Raw genomic sequence first — 25,846 nt, 5'->3', positions numbered from 1 at the left:
AAACTGGATATTTATGTTGTATCGAAGCTAAGATTAACCAAAAGTTTGACACAAAAGAAACTCAAAACCCATTCACATTTCCGACTTACTTCATCTCCCCACTTCAAAACATCACACTTTCTGTCATTCAGTCGATGGTAAATATTTATAAACTGCTTAATGCCGTGATGTTGAACATGAGATGCGAACTTCTTTGTTTCTTCCCAAGATAGAGGACTACCGATTGACAACAACCCCATTGCTTCACAAATATAAACTAAATTTGACGAAGCAGAGAATCCTAAAAAAGACAAAAATTTATTTAGCAAAGTTGGAAAGTCCAAAAACTATACCTTTAGGGATGACATGACCCCCAATAGTCCCCGAAGCAAGGGCAGTAAGTCACACCAATGTTCACATATAGTGTTATCCGGGAAGATTTTACAAGGGGAAGGAGGGAAGAGGATTTCCTGGTATGATTTGAAAAAAATTCATAAATCAACTACAAAATCAAGTTTTTTCAAGTGGAAGTAAGGAACAAAATTAAAACTTAAAACGAACAGACATTATTCCGCATATGAGGGGGCTACCCCATCATCAACCTCGCTCTATACGCTAAAGTTTGACTTTTTGTCATAATTCACTAATACTCCTCAAACACAAGAACCGTTGAATTTTAAAGAGCACTATTTTTAAAGAACTTTAAGACTTAAGCAGAGAGAGCGAGGGTTGATGAAGGGGCAGCCCCCTTCATATACCGAATAATTTCTGTCAATTTTAAGTTTTAATATTACTCCTTACTTACAATTTTTTTGTTTTATTTTTATTTTATTTAACCGTTCATAGAAAGATGAAAGCTTTATAGGTACCTGAACCCTCGTGCAATTGAACTCCGTTTAACTGGACCCTCGGAAAACCGAACCCATGTGGAATTCAGCCCAATTCAACCGAACCCTAGTGCAACTGAACCCTTCCTTAATTGAATCTCCCTGCAACTCAATGCAAGCACAACTCAGCCCCATTTAACTGAACTCTCATGCAACCAAACCCCCGTTTAATATGACCTCCGTAAAACTGAATCGCACTTTAGCTGAACCCTCGTTCAACTGAACTCCCATGCAACTCAACTCCATTTAACTGACCGCCGATTTAAAATAACCTCCGTTTAACTCAACCCTTATGTCACTTAACGCTCATTTGAATCAAGCCCTATTTAACTAAACTCAACCCAAGCCCTAATAGTAAGTTTGAATTAGCCTTGTTTAGAAGATAGCGCTGATTAGTGCTCCAGAGCCTTTTCAAATTGAAAGAAACTTTCAGGAATGTGTCTTTACCAAAACCTATGTTCGATAGTGTTATTTTTTCCTTTTTTGGCTTTATTGCGAACTATGCAAAACTATGAGCTTATCAGTTAGTGGTCGGGTAAGAATTTGCTAATGGGCAAGTGAAAATTCTGATTTTATATCTGATTCCCTAAGCTTAAAGTTACGAAAAAGTATTTTCTTTGGGTCATCAAACAGTTCGTGGTAACGAACTGTAGTAAGGAGCGACCCGGCTCAATAGTAAACGAAACTCTAAATAACGGAATTTTGATGCTAAAATATACATCAAAAGAATCGGATTTTCATGCTGATTTTAAATATATAAGTTTCATCAAATTTGGTCTTTGTCATCAAAAGTTACGAGCCTGAGAAAATTTGTCTTATTTTAGAAAATAGGGGAAAACACCCCCTAAAAGTCACAGAATCTTAACGAAAATCACACCATCGCATTCAGCGTATCAGAAAACCCTGAAGCAAAATTTTCAAGCTCCTATCTACAAAAATGTGGAATTTCGTATTTTTTGCCAGAGGACAAATCACGGGTGCGTGTTTATTTGTTTGTTTTTTTGTTTTTGTTTTCCCAGGGGTCATCGTATCGACCAAGTGGCCCTAGAATGTTGCAAGAGGGCTCATTCTAACGGAAATGAAAAGTTCTAGTGCCCTTTTTAAGTGACCAAAAAAATTGGAGGGCACCTAGGCCCCCTCCCACGCTCATTTTTTCTCCAAATTCAACAGATCAAAATTTTGAGATAGCCATTTTGTTCAGCATAGTCAAAAACCATAATAACTATGTCTTTGGGAATGACTTACTCCCCCACAGTCCCTGGGGGAGGGGCTGCAAGTTACAAACTTCGACCAGTGTTTACATATAATAATGGTTATTGGGAAATGTACAGTCGTTTTCACGGGATTTTTTTTTTTGGTTTTAGGGGTGGGGTTGAGGGGATGGGGCTACGTGGGAGGATCTTTCCTTGGAGGGAAGATATGTCATGGGGGAACAGAAATTCAATGAAAAGGGCGCAGGATTTTCTAAAATTACTATAAAAAAAAGAAAAAATAAACATGGAAAAATTCTTTCAACTGAAAGTAAGGAGTACCATTGAAACTTAAAACGAACAGAGATTATTACGCATATGAGGGGTTCTAAAAATACTTTAGCATAAAGAGCGAGGTATTTAGGAGGAGATAAATACCTCGCTCTTTATGCTAAAGTATTTTTAGTAATTTCAACTATTTATTCTACGGCCTTTCTGATTCAGGGGTCATTCTTAAAGAATCGGCACAAAACTTACGATTTAGTGTAAAGAGCGAGGTATTAACGAGGGTACAAACCCCCTTATATACATAATAAAAATTTAAGAATATAAAAGTTTGTTACGTAAGTTAATTCTTAAGTTACGTATATTTTTTACTAATAAAAAAATTCGTTAAAAATTAAAATTTATAGTTGCCTTTTCGTGTAACCGAAAAATTGCATGGCAACTAGGCCTCCTTCCCCATCCCATATTTCTCAAAATCGTCTGATCAGAACTAAGAGAAAGCCATTTAGCCAAAAAAGGAATTAAAATGTAAATTTCATTTTAATAATTTATGTTTGGAGAGCCAAAATCAAACATGCATTAATTCAAAAACATTCAGAAATTACATAAAAAAAACTAGTTTTTCTAACTGAAAGTAAGGAGCGACATTAAAACTTAAAACGAACAGAAATTACTCCGTATATGAAATGGGTTGTCCCCTCCGCAATCCTTCGCTCTTTACGCTAAAGTTTGACTCTTTACCACAGTTCTGCTTTTTAAGACAATTAAAAGCTTTAGCATAAAGAGCGAGGGATTGCGGAGGGGACAACCCATTTCATATACGGAGTAATTTCTGTTCGTTTTAAGTTTTAATGTCGCTCCTTACTTTCAGTTAGAAAAACTAGTTTTTTTATGTAATTCCATATGAGATCAACCCGGACATGACACAAAGTGCCATAGATTCTGAAAACAACCTGGTAGTTTTTTCCTGTCTTGGATATAATGAACCATAAAATATTTCTGGTCACTTTCAATTTTTGCTTTACAACCATTCATAATTTTGACGATTTTGAATTATTTCTATAACTGAATAAAACTGATTCTCTTTTGAAAATAATTTCGTATTAACAAATTAATTTAAACGAAATCTTTGAATCTTTATAAAAAATCAAAAAAATAGTTTGAATCTCCAGATAATTCCAAAGTATAGAAAACTGTTCTTATTAATAAATGTATATTTTTCCAAAAAATTCCATCTCATACTAATGGTATTATCACAAAACATATAGTTAAAATATTGTTTTTTTTTTTTTTTATTTTGCAATAGGGTCTATTCTATACTGGTGTAAAAATAAAATGGGTGGGACCAGCAGACATTCACGGTATATCTTTTTCTTTGTTTTCGTTTGGTTATATTAGACAATACAGGACTCGAGGTTTTTTAGTTAAACGAGGGTTAAGTTGAACGAGGTTCAGTTGCGCAAGGGTTCAGTTGCACGACAGTTCAGTTAAATAGATGCTGAGATGCACGAGGGTTCAGCTAAACGAAAGTTCATTTGCACATGGGTTGAGTTGCATGAGGGTTCATTTGCACGGGGGTTGAGAAACCCGGAAGCTTAGTTAAGCGGGGGTTCAGTTAAAACTGGGGTCAGATCCTCGAGGATTCAGCTATAAGGGTTCACTTGCACGGGGTACAATTACACGTGGGTTCTATCCCAAACGAACCACAAAACTTATTTATCGACAATTCTGTACAACCAAAATCTGGGTTTATGTCCAACCCCATAGAATAGATCCAAAATATATTCAAACAACACTTAATGAAAGTATAACATTTCGATTTTGTGGTTACAGTATAATATTATTCACAGTGCCAGGGGAACGACCTTCGCTCGGCGAAAATAAAGACAGTTTTCAGTTTTGCACGGTGAAAAGAAAGATAGTTTTTTTTAAACTCTTTCGGAAAACAACTTCACTTTCATTTTATTCGCTGTAAAAAGTAAAACCATGAGGGTATTGTATGTTTGGGTATTTAGAGACTTCATTCATACAAAAAATGTTTTCGTAAAATTAATTAAGGCCATAAACGAAATTTCCTAAATTCGTGACCTATCTATATCGTTTTCATACCGTAAAATAGTAGTATGTCAATATTCAGAAAAAAAAATTATTGTGTTGTTTTCAAAAAAAATATATACATGTAAAATATATGCTACTAACTTGAGGCGACAAGTAGGGAGGCACTGCCCCTATCGTTCGACAAAGATTTCTACTGTTTCTTCTACTGACCTTTAAAAGAAATGTCAATATTCTTTCAAAGAATTAGTGCAAATGACACTAGCCTTTCTGAGGTTTATGGGTCGACATCAGGCTAATTTTGTCTTTTTATTTTACCCTGTTGATTCCATTTCATTCCATTTCACTTTACTAAGATGCAGCTATTGCTTCGACCATTCTTCTTCTTGATTGCATTAATATGGAGACGATTTCGTTTCATGTCATCACCGAAATCAAATTCTATGTTGTGTAGTATATTGCTACTGCTGAGCTCGAACTCTGTGTCCCGTACTGCCAGGCTGAGATCAATTCCACTTCGTCACTACAGAGCCTGCAACCACCTTTTCTTCTTCTTCTTCATATTTGTATTAGCATGGAGACACTTTCGTATAATCCGATCGCCGGGATCAAATTCCGAGCCCCGTAGCGTGTATCTGCAGCTGATTTTAAACTCTGGGTCCGTATTACTATGCTGATATCAAACCCAGATCGCCATTACAGGAGTACCTTTTAAAAAATGAATTGCCTCCTTATGATAGTATCTCTTCTTCACATTTGTACTAGCATGGAGACACTTTCGCACAATCACTAGAATCAAATTCCAAGCCATGTAATGTGTATCTGCAGCTGATTTCAAACGCTGGGTCCTTATTACTAAGCTGAGATCAAACCCAGTGCGCCATTACAGGAGTGCCTTTAAAAAAATTATTTACCTCCTTACGATACGCGGGATTGAACCACTTAACTTGTAATCTTGAAGCGCCGTCTCCTCTGCGCCATTGCAAAGAACCTATAACCATTATTTTTCCTCTTCTTCTTAATACGGAGCCGCTTTCGCATAACCTCATTATTTATCGACAATTCTGTACAATAAAAATCCGGGTTTATGTCCAACCCCATAGAATAGATCCAAAATATATTCTAACAATATTTTATGAAAGTGTGACATTTCGATTTTGTGGTCACAGTATAATATTATTCACATAATCTCATCGGGCTCGGAATCAAATTCCGAGCCCTGCAGTGTGTTGCTACAGCTGAGCTCGAATTCTAGGTGTAGCATTACCAAGTCAAGATCAAATCCGCTGAGCCATTTCAGGACACAATATAATAATGCCCTCGCTAACTGTAGTATTTTATACACAGGATTCTATCAACTTTCTGTTCGGCTAAGACACAGTATGGTTCACCCTTTTTAATTCAATTCCCGAATAGATCTAGAAATCAATAGTTATCTTATACACGCGGAACAGAAATGCTCCATTGGGCGAGATATAATTTCTAGAAATTTTGTGAAGCAGAACACGTATCACTCAAAAATATTTGCGATCATTACTCAGGATAACGATGTGAAAAGAATCGACACACCCCTACATTAGTTCGGCTACGTACTCGAACACCTTGATGACGCGATATCAAAGCGATGACTGACTGTCTCCCATAAACGTCTTGGAGGGTGCGATCAGACGCTCAAAGAAAAATTTAGCTATATACCATCAAGTCTGACTTGGTGCCATTTGACAGGATTAGTAATTATGGCAGAAGAACGATCGAGATTGATTGTCAATCGTCAAGCCATCAACTTCGGGAAGACCCTCCTGGAACCAAACATACAACTGAATCTCGAACCTCACGAAGAGCCAAGGGCCTGCAGTGTGAAACAGGTGGAAGCAATTAAGAAGCGTATCCCATAAACTTTTTTCACCTGCCATTTCGTCTACAGTGGATGGAGGAAAAAACTTAGGAGGATACACATTCGATTAGAAACCAACAGTCACAGAGTCCTATTTGAAGGTCAAAAGTGACTGAATGACAACTAGCCTCTTACCCATGCCCAATCTACCTTTACCCCTTGTGGTATCAAATAAAATTTTAATAAGATCACTTTCCTCTGAATGGTCGGATGGTCGAACAGGTATGCCTCCGGGGATGCCATAACCCATCAAGGCCCAGGGGCTAGAGACTTAAGGTATAAAAATTGACCCCTATTACATACAAGTTTTATCATAGGCAGCGCAATAGCGTTGCTTAGGTAAAGAACGATGTGGGCACAATGTGTTCTATATATTATCTTTTGGTCTTGAGAAGGTATGGGGGTTGTCAGCCGCTATAACTAAAAGTTATAGCGGCCTTTTACAGAGTCAAGCGAATTGAGGGCTAAGCCATTTTTGCTACTCCCTTCCACGACCCACAAGACATCCGATTAAATTTTGTGTCAGCCAATTTATCTGAAATAATCCAAATGTCCAAGAAATACGCTTCCAGGGGTGGCATGAGCCCTACTGTCTCAGGGACTAGGGCCGTAAGCAATGCAAATTGTCCGTTGTTTACAAGTAGTTTTTTTTTAACTGAAAAGGGGGACCTTGCTTAAAGTTTGGTGAACGAATGGCTAGAAAACTGTACGGGATGGTTCTCTCAGTTAAAATGACTAAACATTTTGTGGTGGAAGGAGAGGGATTAAGGGGTCCACAAGTTGGTAAAAAACTAATTTTTCTTGATCAGCTAGAAAATCACAGCCTAAGTGTCTCGCCAAAGAGGAACTTAATGTACATAAAATTGTTTTGGGGACCCCCCCCCCGGAAAAAGAAAAATCTGCTCCCGGTAGTTTCGAAACTTGTATCCTTAATTCATTAGGATATGGGGACCTCGACGAAAAAGAAAAATACATCTGTTCTTTCCAAACGAGCCAGACAAAGGGCAAGAAAAGGACCAAAAAAATGTTTTTCTGGTCACTCCCTGAACCTTCTAAAGACCAGAGCGTCACTCGGGTTTAATTCAAAATGAAGTATATCTTAAATATTTTCCCTTGTAAAATTATAACATAGAAAAATGAAAAATTGTAATTTTGACCAACAAAAACCACATTATAGGATTTGAGACGGAGTATTATTTTTGTGCTACTTTTTGTTGTGTGGTTGTTGACATTAGGACAAATAAAAATTATGCTAATGAAAATACAAATCGTTTTCAGTAAACCACAAATTACGCTCTGTTTTTTTTTTGTTTTTTTTTTTGCTTGAAATTTTAGGGGACTGTAACCCTTCTCCTGTTCATGGTAATATCTGTTTGTTTTAAGTTTGACCTGATTATTAATTATCCTTTCTGTCCAATTTAGTGTTTGATTATTTACCTATAGCAGTATCTGGTTTCATGATGTTTGTTGTGACTACTCATTTGAATTTCTTTTCATTTCGGGTCAAATTAATTCATCGATAGTAACTACTGCTCGTTTCAAGTTTGAATCACTATTTGACTATTTCTGCTCCTCTTAGGGTCTAATTTCGCTTTTTGTTTTTTTTGAAAAGCAAATAAATCCTAAATATTCTATTCTAAATCCTATTCCAGAACTTTCTTTTAACCTAATCCCAATTAAACAGTGAAAAAATACCCGGTTACTTACAAAAAATACTAATAGAGGTTCAAGGTACGGTGGACAGTGAGAATATTTTTTCCTTTTTCAAACACAATTTGATTTGTTTGGAAGCATATCGTCAAGTTGAAGTCATGCGGATACAAAATCCCCTGTAAAATACTTAATAAAATTTATTTCGAAGGGAACAAAAATTCTAAAAATGAAAAAGTAAGTACCCAAACTATCCGGTTAATGTAGGTCATTATAGTAAAAATCGAAACATTTAGGACAAAGGGGGTTCAAACCCTCATTAAATAATAAGCCCGTAGCCTACCTTACTCAATTGTCAGATAATTTTCAACTCTAAATCTTCGATTGATGTTGGTCAAAAGGCAAACAAATACTGACAGATAAATTAAAAAAAATTATACTCTGAACGCGATAATTAATTCCTAATCACTAATCACACAATGAAATCTCCTTCATCATGATGAGACGAATGTCCCAAATATTATTCAAAACTAAGAGCGAGCAGCAAGAGTAAAACAAAAGTTGTTAGTTTATGGGCGTGTTTTCATCATCCCAATAATCGTATTAGCCACAAGGATAACTTAGGAGGTACTCCGCCTTCCCAAGTGTAGTCATACCTTCACTTCGTAAGAAACGTGAATTATGAAACTTTCATAATGAATTATGACATTTTCAGCAAATCAACTGGTGAAAATGACCAACCTTTACAAAAATCTTTTCGCACCCCTTACTCCTAAAAGCATACAATTTTGCCATTTATATTAGTTTTATGTGTGTTCAGGTGCGCTGAAATATTTGATTTGCCGTAAAATTTAAATGAAGCCATAAAATATTAACAAAGATTTTTGAGCGACATTTAAGATCAAAACAAGCATAACGTAAAATTTAAAATTGCAAAACAAAAAACAGCCTACAATTATCGCCTACTCGCAAAAAATTCAAACTATTTGATAATCGCACATAAATGCAGAGCTTCAACAAAATTTTACACTGACATTCCCTAGGGATTCCCTATCCTCTGTCACCTGCAGTACATCTTGGACTACCCTTTTTTTATCACACATGGCAAAACTTTCATTACACCTCGCCTGATTGCGTCATGCAAAACACATTTTTGCACACTGGGCACATTTTCCCCACGTAGGGCACATGTCCTCTGGAGTAAAAAGAAAAAAAAATTAAGCAGGCAATCCCCACACAGGTATATCCAGACAGAAACAAAAAGAAACCAACATTTGTAAAAAATAAAAATGTGAATCCCAGTGGTCTATTTGATATAAATAAAAAAATCTGAGAGAAGTAAAGAACGAAATTGAAACTTAAAACAAAAGAAAATTAATACTTCGCAGCTTCCGCAAACATACATTTATAGAATTATCTTCATTAATGTGTTAAATATAGATAGATTGCGAAATTTTTCCACTGTCCTGCTCAAGAACTGTAATGGTGGATTGCAGTTTAAATTCAAAATCAGGAAAAAATTTCGATTGGCCGTAATCAATACACTGAAAATGAGTTTCATTCTTTTCTTACACCCAAATTATTTTTCCGAAGTGTTTTATTTTCGTTGAGGTCTACCTGAGTCTGTTTACATGCCCTGTAAATTTGTAAGACTATAAGCCCATTTTTGTCCAGGCTGATTGAAAATATTCTCTATGAGACGATCAGAAAAAGTTTTTTTTGCCGAATTATGGAGGAAGCAAACTTCTTTTTCCAGTTTTTTTCTGTACATTGGCCTAACCCAGTGACTTGACATTTAAATTTCAATCAATTCAGAAATGTTGCACTCAGGGGTCCATTTAACCCAGTGACTTAGGATACAAACTTCAAGCAAATTCTGAATAAAGTGCACAAAGACTGAAAATGTGTTTATCCACCGGGATTCCCTTAGTCACAAAACTAACCAATGTAGATTCATGTCATTCGAAAAAAAATATAGCCGTTTTTAGACCCCAGTTTCGAGCAACCACCTTTATTTATGCATTGGGATCCTCTTGGGCAGGGGCACCACTAGCTTTTTACCTCTATGGAGGGGTAAAATGGTGCCAACGAATTCGGGTACGTGCCAATAACAACTGATATTTTATACTTCGTTTTTTTATGAGTTAAAATAATATTTATTAACAGTAGAAAATCGTCATATATTGTAGACGAAAAATTCAGGTATAAAAGCAAAATCGAGGCATAGGAAATAAGCTAAACTTTAAGTCTGCACGGCTTTTCAACTTTTTGCTTTTCTAAAACTATATTTAGGTCATTTTTTGCCAGCAGGTACTTTTCTGACATCATGAGTGTGAGATGGTCAAGTCAACCGATTCCCATAGTTGACCTCAATCTGTTCTTGACGATTTTCTTTTTGTTAAATATTCGTTCGCATTCGTTCGATGTCATTGGAATAGTTTTTTGCAATAATCATTGCTCTCTAAACCAAAGGCAACCCTCGTCTGTTCTTTTTGCTAGAGACAGCAATTTGGTAAACTCAATGATACTTTCAGAGCTCTTACAAATCTTAGAAAAAGCTCTATTTCCGACTGGAAAGCTTGAACAGATATTTTCGTTATAGGAAAAGAAGCACAGAAAGAGTGGCACTGTTAAGGATTAATGTTAGCTAGACAGTAGAATACAGGTAGGGCCAGCTCTTTCGTCTTTTTATCTGTAAGCTTCAACTCACCACCAGCATCTGCAAAAACTTTCTTGAATTCTACTATATAAAACGTCAAAATGGTCATTGGTAGCACTTCAATTGTCCTTTCTCCATCAACGAATATTCTAGGAGGCCACCACTGCGACGATATTTACCATGCTCACTCTCTAGCCACGACTGGAACCCTAGACCTGACATGCTATTTTCATCAGACCCATCTTCTCCCAAAATTAATTGTTTCGTCAAGCTGATCTATTCTGTAATTTGACCTGTGAGTTCACTATTATGCGACATGCACTGACGATATCTGGCTTCAAAGCTGGTAGTTTGCGAATCAGAGTGTTGGTTCGTGAAAGTAACACCCTCATGAGCATCAGTTGTACAATAGGTCTGAAACCAGTAAAGACACTGAAAAGCCCGTAGGACTTCAATTTGGTGTCGGCATCAAGAGTACCCAAATTTTCCATTGCTCTCAGCAATGCTAGACCTGTCGGAAGAATGCTCCACAGGGCTTTGAGTAACTCAATTCTGGAAGACCACTTTTTTCTGAAAGTCTCTTAAGATAAAACTTCCCTTCAACATCTTCTACCCTTTTACGAAAAAAACTGAAGCGCTTGGATCCCCTGGCGAAAAAGTTATAGATTCGTTGTAAGACACCAAAAATATTGCACATCAAGGAGCTTGATTCACAGCAGTGTTCAACGATAATATTCCCTCTGTGGGCTAGGCATCCGAGGTATCAAATATTTATTCCTAACTTCTTGGAAACGTGAACTTTTGTTCTTTCAAAGCACCCACTCATGTTACTAGCAAAATTCTTGCATTAAGATGCCAGTTTGTCTTCATTGACATGAGCCTTTCTTAATACTTGTAGAATTTCTTCTAAAGATCGACTCCTTACTCAGAATCTACAACATCCAGTAAACACTCTTCAGCAGCACCCTCTTTACCAATGTACCATACATTTATAAATAAACGCTCTTCATGGCTGACAGCAGATGTTTTGTCAGCAAAAATACCAAAGAATACAGGTTCATTAACTTCTGCTACAATTTTTAAATCAGCTTGGTTCCAACAATCTCAATTACTTCATTTTGGCTACTACTCAACATATTGCTGGTGACATTAGGCTTGTTCTAATTTTGCATCCAACGGCCCATTTCGATGGGCCGACTGCATCATATACATGTTGCTATATGTTATGACCACTGTAGGTAACTACAGTGGTCATAACATCTAGCAACATGTATATGATGCAACACCCTCTTTCCCTTTCTTTTCTAACTCTGAATCTTTCATTAATTTCTGCTTATTAACTAAGCTTGGCAATGATTTATCTCTCTATATAAAACAAATAACATCAACTACAGAAGCTTTGTGACCATTTGATTGAAAGTGAGGGACAAAAATTTCAGTTATGACGCCCTTGCTTCGCATTTTGCACCAGTTTTAGTTTCTGTTGTAAAAGAAAAATCTTTGTTTCTGCATTCGTAGCCACATCCAGTTGGAAACAATAACCAGGCAAAGCAGTAGGCTAAACCCTTCTCGGCACTATACTCTAGGTGAAGGTACTAGTTGTAGCAGTTTCTAACAAACTGGAAGTGGTGTTCGGAACTCAGGACTTAGATTTCCTTGTTTATTGGAAAATTGATTTTTGGCTGAAATAGTCTTAGTTTGATAAGCTTCAGCTTTATGGAGTCTGAAAGTTATTCTTTCCTGAGCCCGGGATCGTGCTTCATTCTTATGATTCCTGCTTGTTGTAAACTTTTGGCTTCAGATTCTACACCTTCCATTCTTCTTATTTTCTCAGACAGGAATTACTCTGACTGACTAATAAGCCTAGTTCTATATTCACTTATTGATCATCCTATATCTAGTGTTTGTATTGCAGCATCAATTCGTTAGCGACGAAATCCAACTTAACTTCAAGTGTCAGTATGTTTGCTGCCTTGGTACAGTCAATAATGCAAGAAAGAAGAGCAAAGGTATTCCAACCATTTCTTCGTGATCAATTTCTGAGCAGCAAACTTTTCCCAATGCTTTTTTTCTTATGCCAGTCCTGAGAGGACAAGTAACTTTGTTTTGTTTTTTTTTTCACCTGCATCTTCTTCTATTGAGACTCCAATATTTATCAAGGGACCAGGACGAACTTACCCAAGAGATGTATGAAATATTGCTTAGGTTATACCACAGTCGTTTTATTTCACATATTCGAAAAATTAAAAAAACAGGGAACTATTTCGAAAACTTTTATAAGGAAATATGTCCATGGCCTATTAAACTTGAAAGATAATTTCAAAACTATATTGTTCTTTGTTTCTTGCAGGCAATTTGGTACACTTTAGTTCAGTTCAATTTTAAAGCATGCCTCAAAAGAAAAGAGAGTAAGGATCTCAAAAAAAGAGAGCAAGCATCTGACATGCAAGGAATCTTCCTCCTCTTTGTTTTATTTCCAATTTCTAGCTTAGAAATTGCCAACCTTTTCGTTCGTTTTCTTATCCCTTGGCATGGTGACTCGCTGTTTAGGCCACATATCACAAAGAAGCTCCCCAAAGATATCAATTGACTGTCATCTTTTAGGCAATATTTTTTACTGCAAGATGATAGTCTAAGGTCAAATAGTACTGCGTTATTTTTCCATAGCAATTACCTCTGTAGGGTCACCGTATCTTCTTCTTAATAGCCCCTACTCTAGACCTTCACCATTTTTAGAATCAGAATTTCATCATGAATCCAAGCATGGCCTTTATTTTTGTTGGAGATTAAAATTTTTATATAAACCAATCTCTAGCCTGCAAAAAGAAGAGAGTAATTGCATTCTATTCTTTATTCAACACTTCAACTGTTTTTGCAGTAGACTTATACAGATGTAGTGTAATACTACTTTCTTGTCCATGTTTGTTTCAAAATATCTATTTGGACAAAAATAACAAAAACTAGCCTTTCCTTTAGTAAAGTAGTTTTAATACCTTTAGTTTAATACCTTCCTTTAGTAAAGTTCTGGAAAGGCTTGTCTTATCAAAAATTGAGTGGTTTTCTGAAGTCAACAATCTCTTTCCTAGTGAACAAACAGGTTTCAGAAAAGGACATAGCTCTTTAGATAACATTACCCGGCTAGAAACTGATGTTTGTAACTCTCTCAAAAAAAGACATGTCACAATGGCTGTTCTGTTTGACTGGTCGAATGCCTATGGAAATGTAGTCCACAATAAATTATTGGAAATCTTAATAAATCTTGACTTCCCGTATCCTTTTATAAGTTTTATAAAGTCTTTTCTAACTGATAGATATTTTTACGTTCAAGTAAATCAGTCTAGAAGTGAGCAATGCCCCATTACGAGAGGACTTCCTCAAGGTGCAATATTGAGTCCTCTTCTATTCAACTTGTATGTTTCTGAATTTCAAGTATATCATGCATCATTTGGCCTTTATGCAGATGATTTGATCATTTGGAAGTCAGGAAGGGATATTAGCCTTCTTCAAAGCCTTATTCAACAGGATACAAGTCTAGTCCAGAGATTCTCTTTAGCATTTGGCTTCCCAATATCAATCAGTAAAACTAAAGCCATTATATTTACTAATGGTACTCTAGATCCTCCTAATCCACTGACAATTTTCTCAAGGGAGATCCCATATTGCAATTCAGTGAAGTTACTTGGTTTATTAATGGATTCTAAAATGCAGTGGCATGAACATATTAATTCTTTGAAACCTCTGATTATTCAGAGACTTTGTATTCTAAAAAGACTTGCTGGAAGTAAGTGGGGATGTCACCCAAAAATTATTTTGGATTTTTACAAATTATATATTCGTTCAAATATAGAATATGGGATTCAAATATTTTCAGCTCGTCCCCCATCCTCATTCAAAATCCTTGAATCTTTACAAAATTCTGCTATTCGAATAGCTTTGGGTGTGCATAAGCATACTCCTCTGTCAAAGTTAAGAACACTGTCGGGATTGGTGTCCCTAAGTGAAAGAGCATCTAGTCTAAGGATAAAGTATTTCTCGCAAATCCAGGCTTATGGAGCCAAGCATGCTGTATATGCACATATCTTTGCTGAGAAGTCAGCCTGTCCCAATGCCCATTCATCATGGAATCAGTTTCAACTGGAGGTCCCAAACTGGAATCAACATTCGCTTTATGCATATCCCTTTACTGAGTCCCCCCCATGGGAAATGAGTCCTCCAAGCTGTCAAGTAGAACTTATCTCTATTAGTAAAGATTTGATTCCTAATTATGAGATCCAGACTATTTTGGCTGAACACATCTCGAAGGCTTACCCCAACTATAGAAAAATATATACAGATGGATCCGTCCAGAGGGAAAGAGCTGGAGCAGGAGCATGTATCCCATCCCTGAATTTGAATATTTATTCTCCTCTCCCATTGGGATCTTCTATCTTGTCTGCTGAATTATGTGCCATCCGCCTGGCCTTGGATGCTCTTATAAATTATAACATTGAAACTGAAAATATACTCTGTCTCTCCGACTCTAAATCAGTATTACTACTGATCCAAAATATTAATAGAATTGCTAATGACAAAGATTTATATAATATTAGAAGACAGCTTCTTAATCTTAAGATCAAGGAAAATGAAGTTTATTTTCAACATGTTCCTAGTCATAAAGGTATAAAATATAATGATATGGCTGATTCTCTAGCAGCAAAGGCTTCCATGTTATCTCCTAGTCCTTCCTCTGACCTCAATTCACAAGATATTATCAGGCAAAGATCCAAAGTTAATCACAGTACATTAATGTTATCTCCATTTCATACAAGATTAAATACAGTGCTATATTACCAGCTGAAATCAGGTGCCCTACTTCTAAATAGCTTGTTATTTAATTGGAAGCTACATCATTCCCCTTTATGCCGAATCTGCTTTTCAACAGAGGAAACAATCCAGCATATTTTATTTGATTGCCAGGCTCAGAGTGAGGAGACTGTTGCTCTTAAGCGTTTCTGCTCTGTGGCTAAGATTCCAAATACTTATACAGCTATCCTGGATTCTAACCTGCCATGGGAAATTGATCGTAAGATATTTAAGGCAGCAATTGATACCTTAAAGAAGAGAAATATTGTTTAATAAAGATTAAAGCTTGAAGAAGTCAATTTTTAAAGGGACACGATTTATCCATAGTTTTTGATTGTGCAGAAGAGAGCGGGAATGAGTAGGAAGAGCCGTATTGGTACCGGCCGGCCTAGTGCCTTAAACTGCTGGGGACAGGTAGCTCAGGTACTCGCACTTCCCACAATCAATAACAGTGTATTATTGTTCATAATCGTATATATCCATTGTTCGCAGACTGGAGGAGAATAGCGCTTCCAGTAGCTAGTTTTTCTCTGAAGAAGAAGTCAAAGAGGTGAAAGGACTTGTTGTTAGTCCATATACCTCCCTACAATTTTTGGAACTGGAACTGGGAATTTAAAAGAACATTTTGGTACACTATTTTATTTTATTTTATTTTATATCATCAGTGCATGAAAATATTTGGAGAACAAAGGAAATGATCCAGAACTAGAATAAAGGTTGTGGCTGAAGTTTGTTTCAAAAGTGGAAAGGTATTACAAAGTTTGCAATGATTATTAAGCCTCCCACATTCAAAAGTATTATAGTGAGGAACTGAAAAATGGTACCAAAGTGAAGATTAGGTCCAGGATTGTTGAAAATAACTCTACTTGATATACAAAATGGCTCTGGCCAGGAATCTTAAATAGAACTGCAGAAGACCTTGTCATAAGCAAGATTTTATCTTGAACAGTAACATAGTTCAATTTATTTCAACTAAAAGTTTAGAGTCAGTCTTCAGTGGCCCCTCTTGTTTTAGTGCTTTGCAGTCACAGCCACCTCACATCTCACAGTCTGAGATTGATAAAGATGTTTCTTACAAAAATTCAGCATATATCCTGGTTGTAATCACACAATTTAATAGAATAGACTCCAAAAGTCCAAATAGAATTTTATTTGAAATTAAGTCCCATTCTTTTTTTTTGAGATAAAATACAGTGAGCATTTGCAAAAGACAGGGCTGTCTATTACTAAAATGTAAAGTATACTAAATTGTACCAACTGTAACAATAACCCAGGTATCAAACTTTCTGAAACCTCATTTGATTGCTTTAGTTTTTCCACATTGGACTAAGAAAGAGAAAACAATTTTTTTTTCGTCTCTACAAAGAGTAGAGAGTTCTTTGCAGACTTTATGAGCAAGGCCTGTTTTTAGAAAGAATCCTGAGTAATAAGAAAGCAATTCTATGCTGACAAAAAGTATCTAAATTAAGTTTGTAGTATGATTCTAACTGTAAACAGATAATGTAACTTGTCATTTTTTAGGTTTTTGCATGCATCATGTTTAAAATAAGTAAGACCATGGCAAATTTCTGGCATATTTACAATCTTCAACTTTTTTCTAAATGTTAGTGAATACTTATATGATAACTGACACCAACAGAAAGTTAATTATCAAAATTCAAAGATCAAGGTGTGCCACAAAGAAACCACTAGCTAGTTGAAATATGGAATTCAAGAGAAATTTGATCAATTTTGATCAATTTGGGTCAGTTTGTCAAAGGAGTGATAATATTTAAAAAAAAACAAATATTGAAATACTCAATAATTTGTAATTGATAAACAAGGAAATGATGAAAAGATTACGAATATTTTGCAAAAAATATTTCCTTAATTTTGTATTAGCCTATATGTGATAAAAGAATGAGATATATTGAAATGTAGTTTACACATCTTTTTAATATGCAAACTCTTTGTATTTTTACCTAGTTAGATTTTGTTTTGTAAGTTAGGGGCCAGTCCTGGTAAGTGGTCTTCCCTACAGGAATAGAGTACTGGAACCACATGAATTTTAGAGATACTGGATTATATGTAAATACATGTATCATATAGTAGTTTGACTATACTGAAGATCTCTCTACATGTTTGAGCTTGCTCTCTTCTTTTGAGATCCTTACTCTCTTTTCTTTTGTTCATCTCCAACAAAAATAAAGGCCATGCTTGGATTCATGATGAAATTCTGATTCTAAAAATGGTGAAGGTCTAGAGTAGGGGCTATTAAGAAGAAGATACAGTGACCCTACAGAGGTAATTGCTATGGAAAAATAACGCAGTATTATTTGACCTTAGACTATCATCTTGCAGTAAAAAATATTGCCTAAAAGATGACAGTCAATTGATATCTTTGGGGAGCTTCTTTGTGATATGTGGCCTAAACAGCAAGTCACCATGCCAAGGGATAAGAAAACGAACAAAAAGGTTGGCAATTTCTAAGCTAGAAATTGGAAATAAAACAAAGAGGAGGAAGATTCCTTGCATGTCAGATGTGTATGAAATATATGTAATTTGGAATTACTGTAGTTGAAATTCACAAAACTTGCAAGAATTTGGATCAGTAGCAAGAAAAATTTCTTTGTGTTGCAAAAATACAACATTGGATGACTGAGGCTCAAAATATCAAACAAATAACTAAATAAATAGACTGATGAAACGTAAGGATTGTTGGATTGGAAAAATAAGTTTTGTGATACCACTAAAAAGATTTAGTGTAACAACCAAGGCAGTGAGCAGTGGGCAGCCTCCCTTATATACAGAATAATTCCTGTCTTTTTTAAGTCTTAATTCTGCTCCTTGCTTACAGTTGTAAAACTTGTTTTTTTTTTTAATTTATTCTGTAGGATCCATTCTTATCTGTTCTTTCTTTCAATTCTTCTATTTGCATTATTGGGAGCTGGCAGTTGAGTGATCATAGCAGGGTAATATACAGGTTAAAGACATTAATTTTCTTGCTTTTATGAAGTAAAGAGTTCTGCTCACCAATTATAAACCAAACACTGGCATGATTTATACAAGATACCAGGGCATATAGAAGTGCTTTTATTGATGTTAAACAATGATCACCATCTAGTAGTGTCTAGGGTTAATCTGAAATAGAGATGCTGGAATGGTAGCTACCTTCCAACCATTTCAACAACAATAATCACCTTACCTTAATCCATCTAAGAGCTTTATGGTCTTCCAGACCTGTAGTGCTCTTGAGTTGATGACTGCCAGTCAAACCTCTGTTACTTCTTTTCCCACTCATTGTCAAGTTGGTTTTTGAAGGACTGGATGGAGGGAGCACTGACAGTTGAATCTTTCAGCTGATTCCAATGGTTGATGACTCTTCTCAAGAAGAATGTTAGGCGAGTTTTTGTTCGGGAGCTTGACTTTGGTAGCTTCTTGGAGTGTCCTCTTGTGTTGTGCTGGTCAGTACTGAGATGGCCACCAAAGATTGCTGACTATTTGTTTTGCAGCTTGTAAGTAAGCATCATATTGCTGCACAAGCATCTGTAAACCAGAGTGGGTAGTTTAAGGTACCTGAGGCAGTCCTCATTTGAGGTTGATCCTAGACTTTGTATGCATTTTGTTGCTTGTCTCTGTATGTTTTCAATGAGCCTCACATCTTTTTGATAAGAAGGACCAGCAAGACATATGCCAAAATTGAGATGGGGTCTGAAAAGAGCCTTATATAGTTTTATAAATATAGATGCCTGTCTGCTGTTGATAGTTTGTTTAAGTAGTCCAAGACTGGAGCTTGCACGGGAAACAACATGCTGGACATGGCTGTGAAATTTAAGTTTATCATCAATGATGACACCAAGATCCCTGTAAGAAAATTCATCAGCCAGACTATGACAGCCTGATTGATGCTGATAGCAGATATTTTGGAGTGCAGTCAACTGTGAGGAACCTTGTCAAAGGCCTTAGCAAAGCCCAGCAGGAGCAGGTGATTATTAGGTCTGTGATTTCCTTGTATGATTCCAAGAGGTTTGTTTCAATTGATTTCCCTGACTGGAAGCCATGCTGCTTGGGGGACAAGATCTTGTTGGTTGTCAAATGCTTAAGAATGGAATCATTGACTATGCACTCAAGTATTTTGACAACAACTGAGATCAGGCTAATAGGCCAATAGTTTTTAAGCTTAGAATGATTACGTTTCATGAAAACCAGTGTAATGTTGGCTATTTTCCAGTCTGCTGGCAGCTCTCTAGAAGTAACTGATGTCTAGAAAATTCTCCTAAGTGGTTTTGCTATGATACCTGCAGTTTCTTTTGATAGCCTGGGATGTAGGTTATCTGGTCCTGGCAATTTGTTGGTATCTAATTTCTGTAAGCATCTGAGAACCTCTGTAAGCAATGGAGTGATGCTTTCCATTGGGGATTTTACAATGTATTCCACTGAACAGGGTAAAGGACCATCTGGTTCAGTGGTGAAAACAGAGACAAATTGCTGATTTTATGAGTTTGCAAGCTTGTTGAGATCAGTTATTTCTTCACTTTCCTCAGTTACAAGTTTCCTGATTCCTCATCTATTATGGTCTTGACTAGAGACATAACACCAAAATTTCTTTGGATTTGTCTTAGCTTTGTCTGCAGGTTTAGATTTGAAGCTTGTGTATAAATCCCATGTTAAATTTTTAAGTTTATTCCTGCTCTTTGAAAATTTTTCTTTGTTTTCTGGGGATGGATGCTTTTTGTACTTCCTCCATTGTCTGTTTTTTTTTTTTTTTTTTGGTTAATATCTTCTTAATATCTTTTGTCATTGTTGGTAGTGTTCATGGTTTTGGGATGAGCTTGCTTGAAGTGTGCTGTTCAGCTTTGTTTAGCAGTAATTCTTTGAAGCATTACCATTCTTGTTCTAAAGAGCCAATTAGGACATCACACCAGATGATGTTGCTAAGATCCATTCTAATCTTCTCATAGTCTATGAAGGTTCTTTTGATGTATCTGTTAGTTACTTTGAGAAATATTGTTTTTATTTCTATGGCAACTAAGAAACATGGAGAATAAGGATTTGACAAGCTACACAATATTTGACCTCTCCTGGGTCATATGCAATCCAAGTTTCTTGACATCAACCCCAAAGAACAAAATTCAATTGCAAGCAAATGATTGCTTTTAAGGGGTAAAAAAAAAACTTGAGACAATATCTACAAAAAAAACAACAAACAACAAAGTGGGGGGGGAGTGCTCACAAGAGCTGGTGTCAGGTTTTTGACACCATGTCTTTTTGACACATGATTTTGAGGTTTATCATGGGAAGAGCACTGTTATTGAGGATGACATATAGCTAAATCTTGGAGCTGGAGCCAACATAGTTATATGTCTGATGAGTACCTTGCCATGGAAAATGAACTACAAGATTTAATTTGACAACTGGTTTTTGAGCTGGAATCTAATAAGTTTACTCAAAATCAAAGAATTCTCTTGCATTGGTACACTATACAAAGCATAACTGAGAGCTACCCAAACCTTCACAGATGGTGAAATGAAGAAGTGAGAGCAAGGAACATAAGATTACAGATCTGATATTCATTCCTGTATTATTGTAGTGAACTGGTTAGATAAAAACATGGTTTGCTTTTCTTCAACATATTCAGGAATAATGCCACAGGATATGTTAAGATGCTGGAACATCAAGAATAAATCCAGGATTGAAGTTTCAAGCTGAGTCATGTTTATGAGTAAAACTGCCACATGGTAGAGTAGATTTAGCAGACATGCAGATAGAGATGTGCCAAACTCATCTTTAGACACAAAAAGGTATATGAGAATCTTCTGGTGGCTTTTGACACAGCAGGGTACAATATCTGGCTTCTTTTCAGGTCAGATCAGGTCTTTTCAGTGCTGACTTCATGGACAGACAAACTGGTGATCCTGAGAGGCTTCAGGTCTGAAGTTGCTGCAGGATTATATTCCATGGCACATGTGATGCCCCAATATAAATATGGTTGACCATCCACAGATGACAAATGAAGTCTACAAGCAAATCTGACCAGCAATAATTGCTCAAGCCAATGGACTTGGTCACTGGCAGAAAGACTGACAAGCAGAGCTACTGTAAAGAGTGCAAATCAGGATATGCCATTTTTTAATGTGAAAAATGACCTACTACTATGCTTTACTGCCAAAATAAAAATGTTTTAAAGCCTTCTATACCAAGTGAAAGTGCCCATTTTGTATATAGGCCTACCTGAGTGATATAGCAAGAAGTCAATTAACTAGAATTTTACCATGTTAAAGACATACATTTATACAAATACATTTCCTAAATTTTGAAAAAAACATTGATGTGGCTCAAAATTCTACTCAAATAACAGGAATTGCATTTTCAGAACTAAATGCAGAGAAAAAGCAATGTGTACATACTTTAGCCTGTAGACTCATCCCTGAAAGTTTCATTTTCCTAACCTGAACCCTTTCTGAGATAGCAAGAAGTCAATTAACTAGAATTTAATCAAAATGGTAAAATTCTAGTTAATTGACTTCTTGCTATATCTAAAATTCTAGTTAATTTCTAAAATTCTAAATTCTAGTTAATTGACTTCTTGCTATATCAGAAAAGGTTTAGGTTAGGAAAATGAAACCTTGACCATATTGGCCAACAACTTGGAAACAATTGGCCCTGACTTTGACTTTTCTCACAACTATTCCTGTTTTTAATTTTAATACCTGTTGAACATGTGACTGTCTTAATTTGTCCATGTGGTGCTCTATACCAGCTTCTTTCTGCATCAGCCAACTTTCTTCTCTACTCCTCCTCCCCCTAGAGGACCCTGACCTTTAAAATTATGTATGTTATAAAATTGAAACCTTGCAAAATAGATCTTCTGCTTAATCAAAGTACAACAAAATTGTTTTCAGCTTCATAACTTTTAAAGGTCAGGGCCCTCTGGAGGGAGAAGAAGTGAGGGTAGTTGCTTCAAAATACCTTCCCAGGACATACTTTAGCCTGTAGACCCATCCTTGAAAGTTTCATTTTCTCAACCTAAACCCTTTCTGAGATAGCAAGAAGTCAATTACCAAGAATTTTACCAAAAAGTTAACATACCACTTGAGTCCATGCTCTTTCTGAACAATAATTGCTTTAGATGAAAATTAAATTTTAAGCCCATTATGGATCCTCAACAATGATACTTTTTCTCTTACTTTTAGTTGCGTAAAAGGGCTAGAAACTTCATATCTTACTTCATCATATGAAGAGCAATTATAGGCTAGTTAATACATGCCAACTGCAGCTTTCACATACTTTACCCTATCCCACCCCTTTATGTGCAAATATATCACCCAAATCATACAGGTTATTTCCCATGCATTTTCTAGTTCTTGGTTTTGTCACAGTTAATTCAATTTAGGCTTACAGGTAAACTAATTTAAACAAGAGTGACACCAACAGAGGTATAAATTAAGGGAACTGGATTACACTTATTCTTTTATTAGCAGTGTCTCCTTTAGAAAAGGACATAGACAAGAATAATACTCCCGAAAAAATTATTGAATTATTTTTAGTCATTGAAAACTTACATTAATGTGTTAGCAGTTTGTTGTTTTTATTTTGCTAATGTTGGGAAAATGAATTCGAACTCTCAAGAGATATTTTCCATTGTTTCTTCTTCTGTTTTAATGTGGTTATTACGACGTCCAGAAAACACTAGAGCGTTCAGACCTCAAAACTATGAGGGTGTTCCAGGTGAAAAATCAAGTAATTTTAAAGTAACTAAAGAAGTTACTTGAATTTTACATTAAGCAGGAACGGCTTATGAAGTAACTAAGGTCTTATTCAGATAGAAAAAAATATTACGACCAAGATTTTGATAACATTTGTTTTAGACTCATTTAGTCTGAATTTAGAATAACTTCCTGTGCATAAGTACTTGTAAATATTGTAGCTGAGGCGACCGACCAGTAGAGGAAACTCTTAGAATATTTTGGAACTGATCTTGAAATCAACAAAATTAGATACACTCTAAGGGTGTATGAATAGGATATTCTAGGCTAGTTGCATGTTTAAACTTGTTTGTCTTGTGTATAGTTTAAATAACGTAACCTCTTGCCAAGATTGCTAAAAGTAGCTAAACTAGAATTTTACCACAATTATTTTTTCTGCATTGTTTCCTGATTGATTAAGCTAGCCGAACCTATATCTTAAATTTAACCCACTGTATAAAATTGACCTACATTGTTCACAAAAAGAAAAGCAGAATGCTGCATAAATAATTTAATGCCAAATTCATTATGGAAAGGTATTAATTTTGCAATAAATCTGTGGGCATTAACCTAGATTTGGTTTAAATATCCTGTTTCTATATTAATTTCAGTGCATTAGTGTCTGAGATAGCATACAGTAGTGTTGATTATTGAAACTCTTTGGCTTAGGCCTATCACTTTCTTAAATTCAGTTGAACTATTAAGGTTAGAATTTTAGACTAGGCTAGTTAAAATTTCCAAATGATGGCCTTTTCACTAGGCTATCTTGAAAAGTATTTGAGCTTACTAAATGATTTTTTAATGATGGATCTGCATCAAATGAGAGGGAGTTCCCCTAGATTTGGCAAAATACTTTGGGAATTTTCATTGAAATATATATATATTTTGGTACATCCATCAAGGAACCCCCCTCCTCAGATTTTCAAAATAAATTCCCTTCCCCCTCCCATTTACAGTTTTGTAAATTAGTGCCATTTGTGAATTAGCATAGCAGAAAGACTGGTTTTGTCCTGGATTTTGTTTTATTTTATACTTGACTTATTTCAGCTTATTCATAGAAAATTGTAAGGGTTTCATGTCTTCATTTTTATGGAATTCGTTTTTTTATTTATTTGCATAATTTTATAGTATTTGCTTATGAATAGGTTAAACTTGTATCAGATCAAAGGTATAAGCTATATAAAAAATGCCAATTTTTCATGATAATTAAAAATGTTTTCTTGGGCATTAATTTGTGAACACAGAACATTTTGTTGTTAGGGCAATATGATTTTCAGAAACTTGTTTAATAACCAAATCAGGCTCATACTTAGGCCCATGACCTAAACTTAACAAGAGAAAGAAACAGAAACTTGCAGGTAGGATTTAATTTAGAGTAAAGTGGATGACATATATTTGAAATATTCAGTTCACCAAGTTTAACCTTTATAAAGCAGAGTAGTGACATCACAGTTTTCAGTTTACTGTATTTGCTTCTAATTAAATCTAGGCTTTCTTTGAGACCACAGTCCAAGATAAAAATGATTTATTCAAAGCCCAATATAGGAACAAAATTTTTACAGCCTCCATCAAATATTCCAAAATTCATGAAAAATATAGCATAGAGATGGGTGCATAAAAATTCATGGCTGATTTAGGATTTTTCTGTGAAGGGAAATTTCTCTCTTCTGATGGCTGTTCAAAAACTGTTGTCTTTTGATAGATAGGAAACAAAAATAACTGAACCTATAGACTTTGTATGCATTCCTTTCATCTCTAATACTTGATACTCTTCAGAACACTCACTAATATTGAAACAGATATCTTACAGAATCCTAAAATATCAAATAACTTCAAAAATTCAATAGATTATCTCAGCTAGAAACAATTTTAGATTTTACAATTTTACAGCTTTTTTCAAATCTTCATACAATGAACTCTGCCAGTGGTATGTCAGAAATGACACAACATTATTTAGTTCTACAGTTGCTTATTGATGAAATAATGGATACTGATGTAGGAACAGATGAAAATGAAGAAAAATGGTGGTAAGTTGTTATATAATATTCAATTTAATCCTGCAAGTTATTATTTTTCTAGACACAATCTTGTATATTCAGGTATGGACAAAGTTCCAAAGCTGCCAATAGCACAATTAAATAGAATTCCAAAAGCTGCTGACACTTTAGCAACAACTGCCAAATAGCATTACTACTTAGCTACCCCATTTTCTCTATTGTGGGGTATATGTATAAATGAATGTTGGAGTGGAGACAAGTATTATGTTGACTAATAATTTGTATTTTTTTTTTTTTTTTTTCATAGAAACAGTTTTTTAGGACCAAGAAAAAAGGATTATGATTTTATTTAAAATACATTATTTTGTTTTGCTACAAAGTCATTTATTGTTGTAACCTGCAATTATGATGTTATTCATCATCTTGTATACAAAGATGTCATCTTGTATACAATCATTGTGAGTCTTTATTTTGATGTGCATATTTGAAGAAAAAGTTTACCATATATATGGACCAACTAACCCAATAGGAACATTTTGACTAAATACCTGACAGCCTGTACAACTAACAAGTCTCTTTTTGCTTCCTGGCTTTTGGCTATGGTCTGTTTTATGCTTTCTATTTAGCTAATTTTGTTTTGCTGGTTAAATAGCAGAAATATTCTTTATTTGACTATGTTTTTGA

The 25,846-nt window shown here is 35.4% G+C and overlaps 1 protein-coding gene across 5 annotated transcripts in view; it reads right to left on the bottom strand.

Moving 5' to 3' along the window:
• The window catches only part of LOC136031221 (glutamate--cysteine ligase catalytic subunit-like), a 76,100-nt gene extending 52,967 nt beyond the window's left edge, over window positions 1-23,133 (bottom strand). The window contains exons 1-3 of one of the 5 annotated variants that reach the window (XM_065710615.1): window positions 22,983-23,133; window positions 13,274-13,415; window positions 90-280 (exon numbers count right to left, since the gene is read on the bottom strand). In XM_065710615.1, coding sequence (XP_065566687.1) covers window positions 90-239 — 150 coding nt within the window. In that variant the 5' untranslated portion in view covers window positions 240-280; window positions 13,274-13,415; window positions 22,983-23,133. Of the gene's footprint in view, window positions 1-89; window positions 281-7,997; window positions 8,120-8,283; window positions 8,430-13,273; window positions 13,416-22,982 lie in introns of those variants that run through there. The other 4 variants (XM_065710617.1, XM_065710614.1, XM_065710616.1 and 1 more) reach the window with 4 other exon arrangements.
• Between the last annotated feature and the right edge of the window lie 2,713 nt (window positions 23,134-25,846).

The sequence above is a fragment of the Artemia franciscana genome, chromosome 9 (assembly GCF_032884065.1).
Source record: "Artemia franciscana chromosome 9, ASM3288406v1, whole genome shotgun sequence".
Lineage (NCBI taxonomy): Eukaryota > Metazoa > Arthropoda > Branchiopoda > Anostraca > Artemiidae > Artemia > Artemia franciscana.
This window is presented reverse-complemented; position numbering and strand designations above follow the sequence as displayed.